At 33.5% G+C, this 16,296-nt stretch overlaps 1 protein-coding gene across 1 annotated transcript; it reads left to right on the top strand.

Annotated features, from left to right (window-relative positions):
- Window positions 1-253: 253 nt before the first annotated feature.
- Window positions 254-9,283, top strand: LOC127835689 (uncharacterized). Its single transcript, XM_052362127.1, has 10 exons — window positions 254-263; window positions 697-815; window positions 1,011-1,058; window positions 1,474-1,536; window positions 2,038-2,100; window positions 2,541-2,727; window positions 3,356-3,498; window positions 4,180-4,265; window positions 7,086-7,107; window positions 8,973-9,283. The coding sequence occupies exons 5-10, from the start codon at window positions 2,073-2,075 to the stop codon at window positions 9,281-9,283; spliced, it is 777 nt and encodes a 258-aa protein (XP_052218087.1). The 5' UTR covers window positions 254-263; window positions 697-815; window positions 1,011-1,058; window positions 1,474-1,536; window positions 2,038-2,072.
- The last annotated feature ends 7,013 nt before the right edge of the window (window positions 9,284-16,296 follow it).

Genomic DNA, 16,296 nt, shown 5'->3' on the forward strand with positions numbered 1-16,296 from the left:
CAACAAAAGTCAAACATTAGACATTTAAATCACATACGAAATATGTTAAGTTTAGATACATTCCAACAACTCCCGAAAAACATCCAAAAGCCTCCTCCTTCAATATAACTTCAGTAGTGCGTTCAGTTACAGCGAACGTTCGCTATAGTTCGCGAACGTTCGCGAACGTTCGCTATTGAACGCTCGGTTCGCCGCGAACCGAAGCGAACCGAAGCGAACCCTCTCGGGAGGAAGTACGCTAGCGAAACCAAGATGGCGGACAAGTAAGTTGTTGAACAGCGTAACTTCGCTATTTTTCATTTTTTGTAGTACATTAAATGAATTGAATTATAAACATAGTGTATTTTGTTGTTTAAGTACTTGGGTACCAAGTATGTACATAAAGATTTGATAAAACATGAGCATTTTTGTTAATATTTGTCGAAAATCTTGTGACGTTAAAATGGCGGGCGGCAAAGTTCAACTTTTAAGTTAGAAGAAATATCTAATAAAAATGATTTTCCGAAAAAAAGCCAGGATGAAAATTTAAATGCTTTGTTTTTAAAAAATACTCAAATACACTAGATAGGGGAGGGGATAAAATGTTCATTTATGGTCTCAGAAATTGATATCATATTCATAAAGTATCTCAAAATTAATGGCTTTAAAAATGCCTTGCTTTGCAAAAGTATATTAAGATTTACATTTTTAATCTAGCTCTGATTCAACTGTGTTTTCATCCGGATGGAAATGCCTCAACTTGACGTTTGAAGATGGCTCTACATCAACAGCTTCAGTCGAAGCCATTGTCTACAGGTCCATTATCACTGATAAAGGTGTGTAATTAAGAATATAATAAATTGTAGAATTTGACATGGAAGGCTTTCGAAATTGTAAACAGATAGTAATTGGAATCGCTTAATTATTTGTTTCAATTTTATAATTGTGCTGTTTATTTCACTATTGAATTTTCATGAAAAAAAAAAATCAATATCACAAACATGTCATTCATCTTTTTCTATACACTTCAGACCCGCAGGCTATCCAGAGGCTACAGGAAGTCTGGACAGAAATACATGGTAAGGCTGAAAACCAACATGTCTTGTCGAGCAAGTACTTAAAAAATCTACAGAACTAAAAGCCACTTGCCAGAGCATGAAATATCTAATATTTACTGTAAACATGAAAATATTGAAACTAAAGCTGATAATTGTTGTGTAACATATATACAATTATATAGTTGTTGATATTGTTTTCTTGTCTATAAAATCAACGATGATATATGAAACAGAAATGTCTTGAAACAACAAGAGTTAAACATAACTTGCCCTGACCCGAATTTTACTTGTCAGGGGCATTAGAACAACCTTAAATGTCGAGCCGTGTTATATTCATTTCAGACACATAGAGATGTTTTTTATTCATATTTAAGAATTTTAACATTAATATAATCATATATTACATATGAATGCACTTTTTTACCATACTTTTCAGGTAACCAGACAATAGTGCAGATAGCAGCTGAGGAGAATGAAAATCAACAGTGTAACATTGCTGGTAAGTTTGAATGTACTATAGTAAAGACTATTATTTCTTGCCTTCCAGAGTATTAAAATCATATCAGCACCTTCTTTGTTTAAATTGGGCTATTGATGTTTTTAAGTCAGCAATAGGTTGAAAAACTGTGTTCACTCCGCGCCGTTCTTTTTCCTTCTAATTGTTGATTCCAGTGCTTAGGCCTTTGAAAATGTAAAAAAGACTGGAATTGGGATTGTTAAAAGATGTAATATAATTACTAAATAACTACACAATTAGTTTAATTCAGTTGCATTAAATGAATGCAGTGTATTATAATATAGTCATCTTAAGTAGCCACACAATATGTTATATTCAGATATGTTATGTTTAACTTGTTTATATTCATAGTGATTTCTAAACTTTTTTGTAAATTAACATATATATAATTATGAGGTCAATGGTGTACTGTCATGTAAACTTTATGTATATTTATATAAGTGATTAATTATTTCATTATGATTTTTTTTATTTTTTTTCCAGATACTGAGTCACAGGAAGAGACAAGTGACACAGAAATGCCTGTGGTGGATGAGTCAAAGGATGGTATGCAAAACTGCTAAATATGTTATTAACTAGTGACTCAGTTTAAGGAGAACATTAGCAAGTTTATTATTTTAAAGAAAAAGTTTGTTCTCATCATCAGATAATCCTAATAAGAAAAGCAATTACTAGTTCTGTATTTTAAATATAGCAGGGCATTTGTATTCTATAGATGTACAGTAGTGTAGATGTTCCCCCAAAATGAAATTTAAACCTGGAGATGTCATTCCCCTTTGAGTAACATTGCGTAAAAATTATCCATCAAGTTTGTTTTCATTTTTGGTAACTTTCCCCATGCATGAAGGTTAGGGCCCGTTCCCCTGAGCATTAAAAATCACTTGCAAACTATATAGATTTTGCTTGATTTGTTTCCTTATGATATTTCAGGTAAATACGTCTTAGTATGAGGTAGTATCTTATTCATAGTTTATGTATACATTTAGGAATCAACTGGAAGCACGAAGGAGTCCTGTTATTGATTTCCCTTTACGAGGCACATAAAGAGAAATTCGCCTCTTCTGCATTTAGTAAGAAGGCAGTGTGGAATATGATTGCCACGAAAATGAAGGACCAAGGCTACAGTGTCACGGGGCATCAGTGTAGCGAGAAATTTAAGAGCCTGAAAAATAGGTACACTTAAATCCAATAAAATTGACTTTTCAGCATTATTTTTATAGGTACACATCTGGAGAATATGTTGGAAGTTTTCCCAAATAATGGATATATATGTGATACACAGCATAAAATTACATTTAACCATTACACAAAAAATCTGATGTGCTCAAGTGATTTTTTGGATCATTTACCCAAACATCAATTTTGTAATTCCGCCTATTATTTAAGCTATGAAATAAAGATCCAGTGTTTTCATTAGAACTTGACTCATAATTCGGTACACAAAGGTTGAATACTTTAAGTAGAGTTAATGTTTAAATATAAATTTTAAAGAATGTAAAAAATGCTGGGATATATTTATGTTTTTATGATGAGATATATTAATGTCCCTCTTCGAATAAGAGGGGGTCTATTGTTTAGCACATATCAGTCCGTCCACCAAATGGTTTCTGGATGATAATTCAAAAACGCTTAGGCCTAGGATCATGAAACTTTATAGGTTCATTGATCATGAGTGGCAGATTTTCACAGGGTCAAAGGTCACGGTCAAGGTCACATTTTGGGGCATATGTCTCCGACTGCGTAACACTTATATTTATATATGTATCAAGTAATATCACTGTTACCGAAAATTAAATTCTAGGTACAAGGATAACAGAAAGAAGATGGCCAAGAGTGGTCGTGGACGAGTAACATGGCGTTACTATGACATAATGGAGGAGCTTCTTGCTGGAGATCCAGCGGTGGAACCACTGAAAGTGGTAGCATCTGCAAACTGTGCCAAAGGTATATTTTTCAAATGTTACATTTCACTATTTGATTAAAGTATATAGTGTGTCTGCATTTAAAGTTTTATTAAATTCAATTGTCGCTCATTGTTTTCTGTTAACCAGAGGTTACTGGTTTTATCGTTCTGTAATATATCAGATGATGACCAGAATAAAATTAATAGCTTTTTTTTATTCTATCGATAAATACGAGGCAAAATATTTTCTTAAGAAGGCTACATCCCTCAATAAATTTATTTTAATTCACGCAGTCTCCCAAAATGAATCTTACACTGGGACATTTCGTTTCACTTTAAATAAAAAAAATCCCATTTTTTCACTCGCTGTTCTTCTGTCATATATTTTGGACTAGAGACTTTCCCCAACCAAAATGTCCAGAAAATGCATATTTACATATTATTGGCCATTTAGGGGAAAACTGCAACTGATGAAATGGTAAATTGTCATTGAAGCATTGTCAATGTGTATGATTTTGTGTAGTACAATTTATACAAGTTACCATAGACACAGGTGATAAGGAATTATAACATTGGGTTGCTTTGCTTTTCTTTTTGTGCCAGTATATTATTTGTTACACAGTTGAAATTGCCAGAATGACAAGTCATTGTGCTAATACAAGCTAAGATTTGCTCAAATGTTTTGTCTACATTTATTGCTTAATGGCACGCATTCATTTCAGACCCTGCAGCGAAGCCACCTCTGCCACCAAATGCGAAGCGGCCGCAAATATCAAGTCCTTCTGCTAATGCAGTTGCCATACGGGCTGCAATATAAAGAAGTGAAACTCCAGCTGCTGGAGCAGTATTGAATTTTCATTAAAAACAATTAGTTGGTCCTTTATTTAAGGCAAGTGACCGATTGCCCAAACAGTACAAAACAGCACAATACAGCACAATACAAACCAACATAAACACAAAATATGAATAAAGCTGGGGTCACCGCCTTGGAACGGTCAATGCAAAGCATTGGGGGTTTAAACCTGGTTATAGAGCGCTCAACCTCACACTTGGCCCAGCAATATTCATAATACATTTAAGTGTAAATAAAATTTAACGTCATAGCATTGTAACTCAAATTAAACAATAATAAAAGGGAATTAAAACGCATTCAATTTAATTACTATTTAATTACTCAATTGCATTGAAGATACAAGAGTAACAGAATTACAACTTTTTGACGAACGATCAAATAAAACTATTAACAATTGTCAACTACATTCCTTCTTTATAGAAAAGATTTGAGAATATAGAATCATAGAGTTAATATCTCAGATAATCATCGCGCAAATACAGGAAGAAGCAGCAATAATGGGTGTAAAAATTCCATATTACATAGCTTGGTTGTTTATGTGACTGCTAAACAAATTAAAAATAATTAAATCAAACAAGAAACGCCTATCAGAGAGAAAATATAAATAAAATGGAACGTTATAAACCCAATGACCTATGCATGTAGATTACAACTGGGAAAGTCGGTCGTATGACGTCACAAAAATCCATAATGACATGACGTGAACAAATTCCAAGGGCAGTACTAAATAAAAATATTAATGGGGCTGTGCTACTAATAAAACAAGTTTAGGTGATTTAATATTAAGAAGCAAATGAATAAAAATGGTAATTCCATTAAAGCGACATTATTGGAACCAAACAGTACATAGGTGTCTCGACAACTGAAGACAGAAATGATTTGATGTACGATTTGAGTCCAAATGTAGTTTACATGCAGACTTGTTCATACGACACAATGACACAATTTTATTCAACAGTGAAAAATGCCTATAATGTAGTATTTATGCAGATTTGTTCATACGACACAATGACACAATTTTATTCAACAGTGAAAAATGCCTATAATATCACTAATGATTCCAAATTTTAAGGGAAGAAAGATATAGTGAATCGAAAACCATCAAACACGTGTTTTTAAGTACATAAGCATCGTATCCTTTTGATAAAAACAAGTTAATTAAATTGAAAAGTTTAATATGAACATTTGGTTTAACATATTTTAATTTGCGGACACGCTTCAAAACATCTCCGTAAAATGATGGATGGGAGATTCCATTATTTAAATGCCATTTTAAAGAAACATTATATTTTGAAATTAAATCACCATACTTAGAGTAAAATCTAGCAAATTTATTTCTTAGGTTATGATACAAAAAGCCTTGTTTTAGCAATTTTTTAGTTAATATTAGATTACGATCATTAAAATCTTTAATACACGAACATGCTCTGGCATAACGTACCAACTGCGAAATGTAAATACCATAGGAAGGTCCTTTAGGGATGTTGCCATCTAGAAACGGAAAATTCACAATTTCAAAGTTAAAATCGTCCCGTTTGTCATATAAACTAGTTTTGATCAAATTATTATTAATAGTTAAATGTAAGTCTAAATACGCAGCGTCTGTATTGGATATACACGATCTATTTAAGACTAGTTCTTTTGGGTAGATTTTGTGAATATATTGTTCAAATAATGGATTATCTAAATTAAGTATGTCATCAATGTACCTACTAGTAAGGTTAAAACAATTAATCAAATCTACTTGCTTAGTTTTAGATAATTCTAACATAAATTCGCTTTCATAACAATATAAAAAAAAGGTCAGCTATAAGTGGCGCACAATTAGTACCCATAGGAACGCCAATAATTTGTTTAAATATTTTACCATTAAATTCAACAAACAAGTTATCCAAAAGAAAAGTAAGTGCTGCACAAAAGTCAAGACCAGTCCAAATGATGTAGTTATCTAATATATGATTAGTAAAAAAAGCTGTTTTAGTGTTTAAAGCTAGATACAAACATTTCTCTCTAGCAAAAGTTTTTTCAATCAAAGAAACAAGTTTGGATTTTATTAAAGCGTGAGGAAGCGTTGTATATAGTGTCGAAAAATCATAAGTACTTACCTGTGACACCTTATATTTTTTATTTTCAATTTTATCAATAACTTCTAAGGTGTTTTTTATTGACCAAAATAGGTTAATATTACTATTTTCATAAACTTTATTACAAAATTTAGCTATATGATATCTAATAGCACTCAATGCAGATGTAAGATACACTGATAATTGTTTGGTGGTACAAGACACTGAATTAGCGATAAAACGACTTTTATATGGCGTCTTATGTAATATAGGTATCCAGTAAAGTGATGGCAATTTCTTGTCAGTAATATTGACTATTACATTTAACTTTATGCATTGGGCAATATGGTCGGTAATAATTTCATTAGGTTGCTTATTGTAATCACAATATGATGTAGTTTATGAAAGTTCTTGTGAAATAGTTTGAACATAAAACACTCGTCATATTATGATAACATTATTAGCAGCCTTATCAGCAGGAACTAAGACGAATTTAGATTTTAAGTCTTCAAGCAATTTACAGAGATTTTGTTTATTAAATTTAGGTGAATGTGGTAGGGCCAAAGGATGTGTATCATAAAAACATATTTTATTCATGGCCATACTAAATATTTTTGTTTTCCAATCATTGAGTGCAGTAATTTCGTCATTTTCCTTCCTGCACCATTTAGTGCAATAATCATGTAAGGATGTTACGACATTCTTAATGCAGTTATCAAAATCAACAGGAATAGGCAGTCTGTACTTATGGCCTCTGCGTAGCAAATTTCTAAGGTTTTTATTTTGAATGAAATTAAGGTCCCCAGTAATAAAATGTCAAACTGGACCATATATATATTTAGAACTAGTACAGTCACATAATGTAGGACAATTTCTTATTACATTTATATCTGTGGAAATAGAATTATAATTAAAAACGATACTTCTTACAGGTTTACTATATTTGTAGCAAATAAGTGGTGATTCAGTATTGCGGAAATAAGGGGGAATCAACCGACGTACATTTTTATCATTGAATATTTTAGGAAGGTCAATTAAATCAAGACCTTTGTTACAAAACTCAATTTTGATACGATTTCTAGTTTTGTTAAGTACATTTTCAATAAAAGGTTTAAGATAGTAGTCAGTAAAAGATTCAATAATACAAGCACATTCATATAGAGGGTCAGATTGAAGTAAAATAAGTTTACATTCCTTATCAATATGCGCCAACGAAGAAACAGAAAGAGAGCAAAGTGCACTTAGTAATTTATGTTTACCCCCATTTTGTAATACTGTGTTGCAATCATTTAAAGAAAGCAGACGTTTAAATTTACGCCTTAAGTTACCATTTTTCCTAATGCCATGTGAACGTTTATTTCTTAGACGTTTACTAAACAGAGAAAATGAATTAATCGATTTGTTTTTAGAAATTGTTCCAACATTTAGAATATTATCATTTAATCCAAGTGGGTAAGCTGATTGCAATCGTTTAATCCATTCAAATTCTGACATGCACCTTGCTTTTAATTGGCACTGACTTGAAGTACTATTATTAAAAATAAGTTGCTCCACAGGTTGAATTGAAATATTTGTTACGCTATGACCTGTTTTATTAAAGTGCTGGTAAATGAAGTTATAAAATTTATTGTTATTTTTAATTTTGAAAAAATGTTCCCTAAAATGTGTTTTAAGTGATCTACCCGTCTGCCCAACGTATTGCGCACCACAACAGGGTACATTTCAAGTAATAACATAAACCACATGCATAGAATTTCATGAGACATCGGATTTAATATTAACTGAAAATTTTCGGTTATTAACCGATGAAAGAATAAAAGAGGACATATTTAAAAACTTGCAACATAAACACTTCCTGGAGTTGCACTTATTTATTGTAGGATACCGATTACACGGAGCTAAATTACGCTGCGAACTAGAACCCAGCCGCACTGTACCTCCAATGAAAGATGTTCGAAGTAAACTTAATTTGACTGTAGGTTTAGAAAAAAGTAATTGTCTATAATTTAACGGCAAATGAATACTACGTGCAATCGGAATTCTCAATGGTGAGAGAACAACTTTCGGGTTTTTTGTAATCAATCTGTCCATAGGTTATTTATTTGGCGAAACCACCAATCTTATAATCACATTAATACACATTGCCAAGTCAACATACATAAAAGAGTAAGAGGCAGCTTGTCAGATAATGGTCTGTAAAAATTCAGTATAACCTGCAGAACTCTCAATTGATGAACATACACGTTTACTTTATAAGTACAGAGAATGTATAAGAATCTAAGTATAAGAAAGGTCTTAAACAAGGTTTCTTAAAAAATAATAAAAACACAATACCGCCACCAGCCTCTGAAGGCTGAAAATATAACAACATCGAAGATATGTACGGGAATACACGCTACTGCATCCACGCAGCACACATCAAACTGTTGTGCAATGCAATATAAAGAAGTGAAACTCCAGCTGCTGGAGCAGTATTGAATTTTCATTAAAAACAATTAGTTGGTCCTTTATTTAAGGCAAGTGACCGATTGCCCAAACAGTACAAAACAGCACAATACAGCACAATACAAACCAACATAAACACAAAATATGAATAAAGCTGGGGTCGCAAGCCCAACTGTGACTGTTAGGTCAACAAGCTCAACTGTATCTGTTAGGTCGCCAAGCCCATCCTCTTCAAATGCAGGTTCACCAGCCCCTGACGAGACAGTTCCTGACACGGTCAGTCACACCCCTGTCGTTAAGCGCCGGCGGAAGAGTGGGGATGTCCCTGAATGGTTCAGGACTTTTGCCAATGATACTGCAAGACGCATGGATGCACTAGAGGCTTCAAGTGAGCGGATGATAAAAATTGCGGAGGAGCGCAATGACATTTTGCGAACCCTAGTGGACGTCCTAACAAAAAATTAATGTACTTGATTTTCATATGATCCAGCTGAGAATGTTATCAATTGTTTTTATGTATTGAAATACCCAGATTTGCATTGTCTTCTTCTTAACAATTGGTAGTCATTTCTCCATATCACAAGCTTTCATTCAACTCTTTTGACTTGTCATCATGCTATTACACTAATGTGCTATCAATGAATACTGTGTACATAACCTTTGTATGTTACAAGTGAAATGTTTTGACTATTTTTGCTCTGTTTTGAAATAGCCTTCAATTTACTTGGACTCTTTTTGCAAGTCTTTTTAATGAAACATACCCAAATATTAATGGTACAAGTATATGCACTTAAATATTTAAAATTGCTTGCATATATTTTTTTAAAGGATATGATGTACCTCTATTTTGTAATAGTCATATATTGTAATAATGAGCCTTCAGCCCTTTTAAACTAGTCATGCATTGAATTGCACTTATAATGAAGCTCTGTTTCAACTCTTACGTAGTCAAATTACCGTAAGTAACCATAGTGCAGCTATATTTCAACATTGAACTGTGTTTACTAGTCATATATTGAATTATAATGTGCCATGGTGTATCTAAACGTGTTATGCTGTTGGTTTGAAATATACTTAAATTACTTTACAATGTGTTTCTTTTCAATTTTGATGCTTTATGATAGTTTTTAGTGTGCAAGGAACATATATGATTTCTGTTTATTTTAATTAGAGAATTATACCGAGTATCAAATTTATTATACCCCCACTTAACGAAGTTTAGGGGGTATATAGGAGTGAGCTTGTCGGTCGGTCGGTCCGCTCTCCCACAAGTTGTTTTCATCAGATCTTCACCAAACTTGGTCAGAAATTGTATCTTGATGATGTCAAGGCCAAGTTTGAACATGGGCCTCGCCGGGTCACAAACTAGGTCACTGGGTTAACTTAGTGCGTTTTAAACATTCAGCATGTTGTCTGCTCTCTAATTCAAGGAGTTTTCATCAGAGCTTCACCAAACTTGGTCAGAAGTTGTTTTTAAATAATGTCTAGACCAAGTTTGAACATGGGTCATGGAAGGTAAAAAACTAGGTCATGGGGTCACTTAGTGCCTTATTAACATTTGAGCATGGTGTCCGTTTTCTAATTTAAGTAGTTTACATCTGATCTTCACCAAATGTCATAAGTTGTATGTAGATGATGTTTAGGTAAAGTTCGAATATGGGTCATGCCGGGTCAAAAACTACTTCACTTAGTACGTTTGACACATTAAGCATGGTGTCTGCTCTCTAATTCAATTATTTTCATCCTATCTTTACCACGCTTGTAAGAGGTTCTAGATGATGTGAAGGTCAAGTTAAAACATGGGCCATGAACGGTCAAAAACCAGGTACGGGGTCACTTAGTGCGCTTTAAACATTGAGCATGGTGTCTGCTGTCTTTTGTGAAGACAACATGCACAATATTCTGTGTCTATGCGGCATAAGCTCACACAGCAAAAGCAGTTATGTGCCAGAGATTAATGTCAGACATCAGTGAATATAAGTATAAAATAGATAAATCATTAAAGTCTAAAGGCTTTCGGAGGACCTGATAAATGGGTTTAAGAAAGCTTAAAATCATTTTGAGCCCTACAGCCCTTAATATCAAGCTTATATCATTTCGTGTGAACTATTTTGTTCCTTTTAATGAAGCACAATGATGAACAAATGTATTATGTTAGGAAATAAATAAGTTTCCTTGACAGTCGATATAGAAATATACAACAGTAATTTTTAGACAATTGTATTAATTCATATATTTATAACACACGAACAATCGTTATCAAACAAGGGAACAATTAAAACAACAACAACAATGTGTGGGCACATTAATATGTACAAAATATGCATTTGCAGGATACGATGCATGAAGTTATCTAGGATCTTCAATAAATAGTTTATCATTCAAAATAAGCACTAAACCAAGAGCCTAAATAAACTGTTCTAGAAATCCTGTTAACTTTGTTACTCATCATAGCAATGTGTCCGAGTCCTTTCCTTTGATAATGCTACAGCATAAAAGAGATCTCTCTTCTTTTTTCCGCCCCTCTAACGTTGACAGGACCAGCAGGTTGTTCGGGTTCTCCTTCATCCACTTGCGCCTCCACCTCTGGATCGGACAACACATCTTCCAAATTTTCATTGTCCAAGATGAAGTTGTGCAGAACACAGCAAGCTGTAATAACTTCCGGTATTTTTTCTTGCTTCAGCATGTCTAAAGACGTCAGCCTCCTAAACTTTGCTTTCAACAGTCCGATTGCTTTTTCAACATCAACTCTGGTTGAAGAGTGCGCCTTGTTGAATTGTTTCTGCACACGATCTAAATGGCCATTGTCTCTGTATGGAGTAAGAAGGTGTGCAGACAGTGGATAGGCAGAATCCCCAAGGACATTGTTTATTTAACAGATTTTAATCTAAAATCAGAAGCTAATGTTAGGTAGACTAGTCCCTTTAACTGAATTAATGACCTAGTAACCTTTTGTATTATTTATAGTTACACAATAATCATTCCTTGTGCTTAAAATACCTTTACTGATCCCAAATCGGTCAGCAACACTTCGGTAACATTCCTTGTTGCTAAGCATCCAAATTGTGGCCAACAATCTTGTGTTGACGGTCATTGACCTCTCCCTTTGCATTGAAGGAGCAACTTCCCTGCATAAAGCCTAACATAAATAACGAAGGAAAAGTTGACATAAAAAATGTATTTAAATAAAGCTACTTCAAAGCAGAAAGTTATTACAAACATATATTGTCACGAACATCAACTTAAATTAATCATAAATGCTGATGTTTATTTCAACACTTTATTATGTTAAAACATCACAATTAAAGTTAACAACTTGTTACAATCTATCAAGAGATATTTTTCAAAGTTGAATCAACACAATAACTGATGCATTTGAGTAATTTAATAAACCAACTGTGTACAATGTTTCGAAAACATATTCACTGCAACTACTTTTATAATGAATCATGTTCATGCTTCTGACTTTAGTTTATTGTTTCAGTTTCTAGTAATGATGCATTAAAAAATATATCAGAGAATGTAATTGATTTATTTACTTTACAAGCAAACTGAATACCTCAAAACTTGATCTTTGCATTCTAAAATGCGACTTAAACTCAATATCTGAATATAAGTCCACCACATCTTCTACATAGCTTTGGACTCGAACTGGGGCAGTAGCATTGGACAGGAGCTGTTCGGCTGCTGCAAACAGAAATAAAACAGGCATTTTTATTTTCATTCATATAAAATACCTATTCATAGAACTATTATTACTTTTTAGTATATTTCATTACTTGTCAGTAAACCTTTACATAATACTTATAAAAAAAAATATTAACTTATACTGCTCAAATAATCGAGTTGAAATGCTGAAAAAAATGCAAAATTTCACTCAGCAATATATTTATAAATAAAATACAACCATAGTCTAATGTTTTGAAAAATACAAAAAAGAAATAACCAATTTATTGAATTATTTAAAATGCATTTTTATCTTTTTTTTAAATATTAAAACCATTCAAATTAAAATCATTCACTTATCAAAGTTCTGAAATGTTATCATTTACGTATAAACGTAACTATCAAATATTCAAATAGTGTCATTGTCAAGATGCAAATTGCAATGATCATGATGATGTAAACAGTGTTTTAAACATGTTAAATATTGAATAAACATGTCTGCAATTAACTATTTTTAAAACAATCTCGTGTGTACCTGTAACGACATTGTTAACACCCGTAGCTACTTCAATATTCGCTTGAAAGTGCTCAATTTCAGTGTTATTAGCGATTTCTTCCATCAAAATCGCAATCAATTCTCTGGGAGCCACCATCTTGAAACGTTCGCGCCAAACTTATCGTTCAAGACCGAATCGGAAACGAACGGTCGTGGGCGAACGTTCGCTGTAACTGAACGCACTACAGGTTTATATACTTAAACCCCTACCCGAACTTTCAGGTTAACCTGAATCCTCGGTTAACCTGATAAACAGGTCTGTAACAATTCTTAAACTTTAAGGGTACCTGAAATTGTACTTAATCATGGACCTGACCATTCAATACCGAAGTGTCAGATACCCATTGAAAAACAATTATCCCCCATCGATAAGCAATTATCCAGAACTGAACTGATAATGAGTGTTGTAGGTGTACCTGAGTTTACATAATATATTGTAATCTACCTGAAGAACTATCACCTTAGATACATGCACATGTTTTATGTAGTAAAATATTGATATTAGTATTAATGAATAATACCTCAAAAAGTGAAAAATAATCATTATTGCTATAAAAACATTTAAGATGCAAAATAGTAAAAGAATCACTAATAAAGAAGCAAATGTATGATTTTTAAAAACTGCAACAATACTATCAACAGTGAATGTCGTGTGACTATAAAAACAATATCTTTTTCGGAATAAGAGACGGAATAATTTTCGTTGAAATTATTCAACAAATTAAAAACGAATGTACTGTATATTTCTTTGCAAATAAAGCAGTATTAAAGTCATGTCGTTTTTATGAAGTATAACCGCAATATTGTTTTGGATGTTGAACAAACTGTCTGTTACTATATGTCAAGGGCCTTATTGGTGTTAATAATTGGTTGTAGTGTATGCCGCACAAATATTCAGCTTCATCTGTCGTTTATAAATGAACGAGTACTAAAAAGACCAAATAAACCGTTTCGTGGATTGGGAACATTGCATTTAAGTGCAACGATAATGTTCTTTTGTATGGCCATTATCTTTTGGCTTTGTGCGCCTTATCATGATGGTATCTTTGATGCGCTTTATATATAGCACTGATTGGCATATATCTTTTATGTATATCAATGCTTTGTTTACCGATGCAGTTCAAATGCGCCAATTTTATGTTGTTGTTTTTCTGAATTTCTCATGTTGTTTGTTTGTATTGCGCGCTATTTGCACATATTTAATTACGCTTATTATTGTCTTTGGTTGTATTTTCATACCAGGCGCGCTTTTCAGCATTAGTTTTACGGAGCTGTAGTTAGTTTTTGATTTAGTAATAAAGCTCTCTTACCCCCCTTATAAATAGTTTGTTCATTCGTTTAAGTGTAATTAAGCTCCTTAATTGTATTTAGACGAATGAGCAATGCTGCGCTGCCCTTTCTGGGCCCCTAGCTGGGTCACGTGGGTTTCCTGCTTATCAGCCCGCCTTTGCACACAGGTCATTAATGAATGCGCGTCTGTGCAGAACGCAAGATGTTTTTAAACCACCCTCCCTCCCAGCCAGACCCTTGACGGGGGCTTTACTTTCTTAATTTCTTCAGGGGGGCATGGGGAACATTTAAGTGCAACGATAAGGTTCTTTTGTATGGCCATTATCTATTGGCTTTGTGCGCCTTATCGTGATGGTTTCTTTGATGCGCTTTTTTATATAACATGGATTGGCATATATCTTTTATGTATATTAATGCTTTGTGTACCGATGCAGTTCAAATGCGCCAATTTAATGTTGTTGTTTTTCTGAATTTCTCATGTTGTTTATTTGTATTGCGCGCTTTTTGCACATATTTAATTACGCTTATTATTGTCTGTGGTTGTATTTTCATACCAGGCGTTCTTTTCAGCATTAGTTTTACGGAGCTGTAGTTAGATTTGATTTAAAAATAAAGCTCTCTTACCCCCCTTATAATTAGTTTGTTCATTCGTTTAAACCGTTTCTAATGTAGACTTGTTTTAAGAAAGCGATGTTAAGAACGTCTTCAATACATGCGCGTGCAGAGCGTTTTCCGTTTCCTTAGGAGGAATGATATATTACATTCGTGCATTTTTTTCAGTGAAAATGTTCAACTAATATATTCCATTAAGCTTGTACTCAGTATTTTACGAGAAATCTGAATATGTGTGCTATGTCAGATATGTACTAAAACAACGCATGCGGTATTAATATACACTTGATATGTTCTAATTTACATGTTCAAATATTTATCTATAAGCAACAACAATTGTTTAATCTTAACCTAACTGAAAAAAATGTGTTAAATGATTTCGGAGTATTGAACAAATTGTCAAATGCCTGTCATGGTTTTGGATGAATCATGTTTATCCTGCCCTCATCAAAGATGAAAAGGAAAGCGAAAACTATGCTCCATGTTAACCAAAAAGCGAAAATGACACCCCATGTAAGCCAGTTGGAGCAACACCATGTAAGTTGGACTACGAAAATCCACTGAAAACGTCAAATGACATGCAATCACAAACAGTCCAAAATGTCAGAAGGGTCTTAATGACGGTTCAGCTGCCTACACAATCAAAGCCAAAGAATCAACCAAGGAATCGACAAATTAATATAAAGGAAAAAATAGTGTTCCTTTGCGGAGTTTGTGGTACTGACTGTTTGGACGAACCCACCTGTGCAGCAGATGAATCAGTGGGTTGTGACCACTGTGGTATTTGGGTACACTATATATGTGCAGATGTTAATAGTGAAAAGCTCGCTTTGACCGATGAAGGGGGCAGGGGATATATTTTTGACCAAATTTCGAGTTCCGAAAGGCCGCAAACAGTCAAATCCATTGCATCAAAACAGAAAGTGACACAAGAAAGCCTTTTTGTGTCAGTGTCATAGCATAGGCAATATACATTGAAAATACAACCAAAGACAAGGCTGGCTTCTTCACTTGTGAAACTATGGCCCTTGATCTTTCCCCCCACCCACCTCATTTTTAATGAAAAATTGAGAAATTTGACCCATTTCATGGCATGCACAGAACATTCAAACAGAATGCAATCCTAGTTTTGGCTACATTACTCACTAATTTCATCCCTGCGCTTTGTTTATTTGCCTAGAAAAGTGTCTCCCATACGTTTAGATTTTTCACAATTTACCTTCAAAATTTTGTTCTGTTTCTGCAGCGTGAAATATTGACTTCCGACAAAAGTGAAAACCTCCTTTTTGAAGATTCAAAATTTCCTTGCTAGGGAGCTGTGGCTAGTTGTAATGTTTTTTTCCAAAATTTT

The sequence above is a fragment of the Dreissena polymorpha genome, chromosome 6 (genome assembly GCF_020536995.1).
Source record: "Dreissena polymorpha isolate Duluth1 chromosome 6, UMN_Dpol_1.0, whole genome shotgun sequence".
Taxonomy (NCBI): domain Eukaryota; kingdom Metazoa; phylum Mollusca; class Bivalvia; order Myida; family Dreissenidae; genus Dreissena; species Dreissena polymorpha.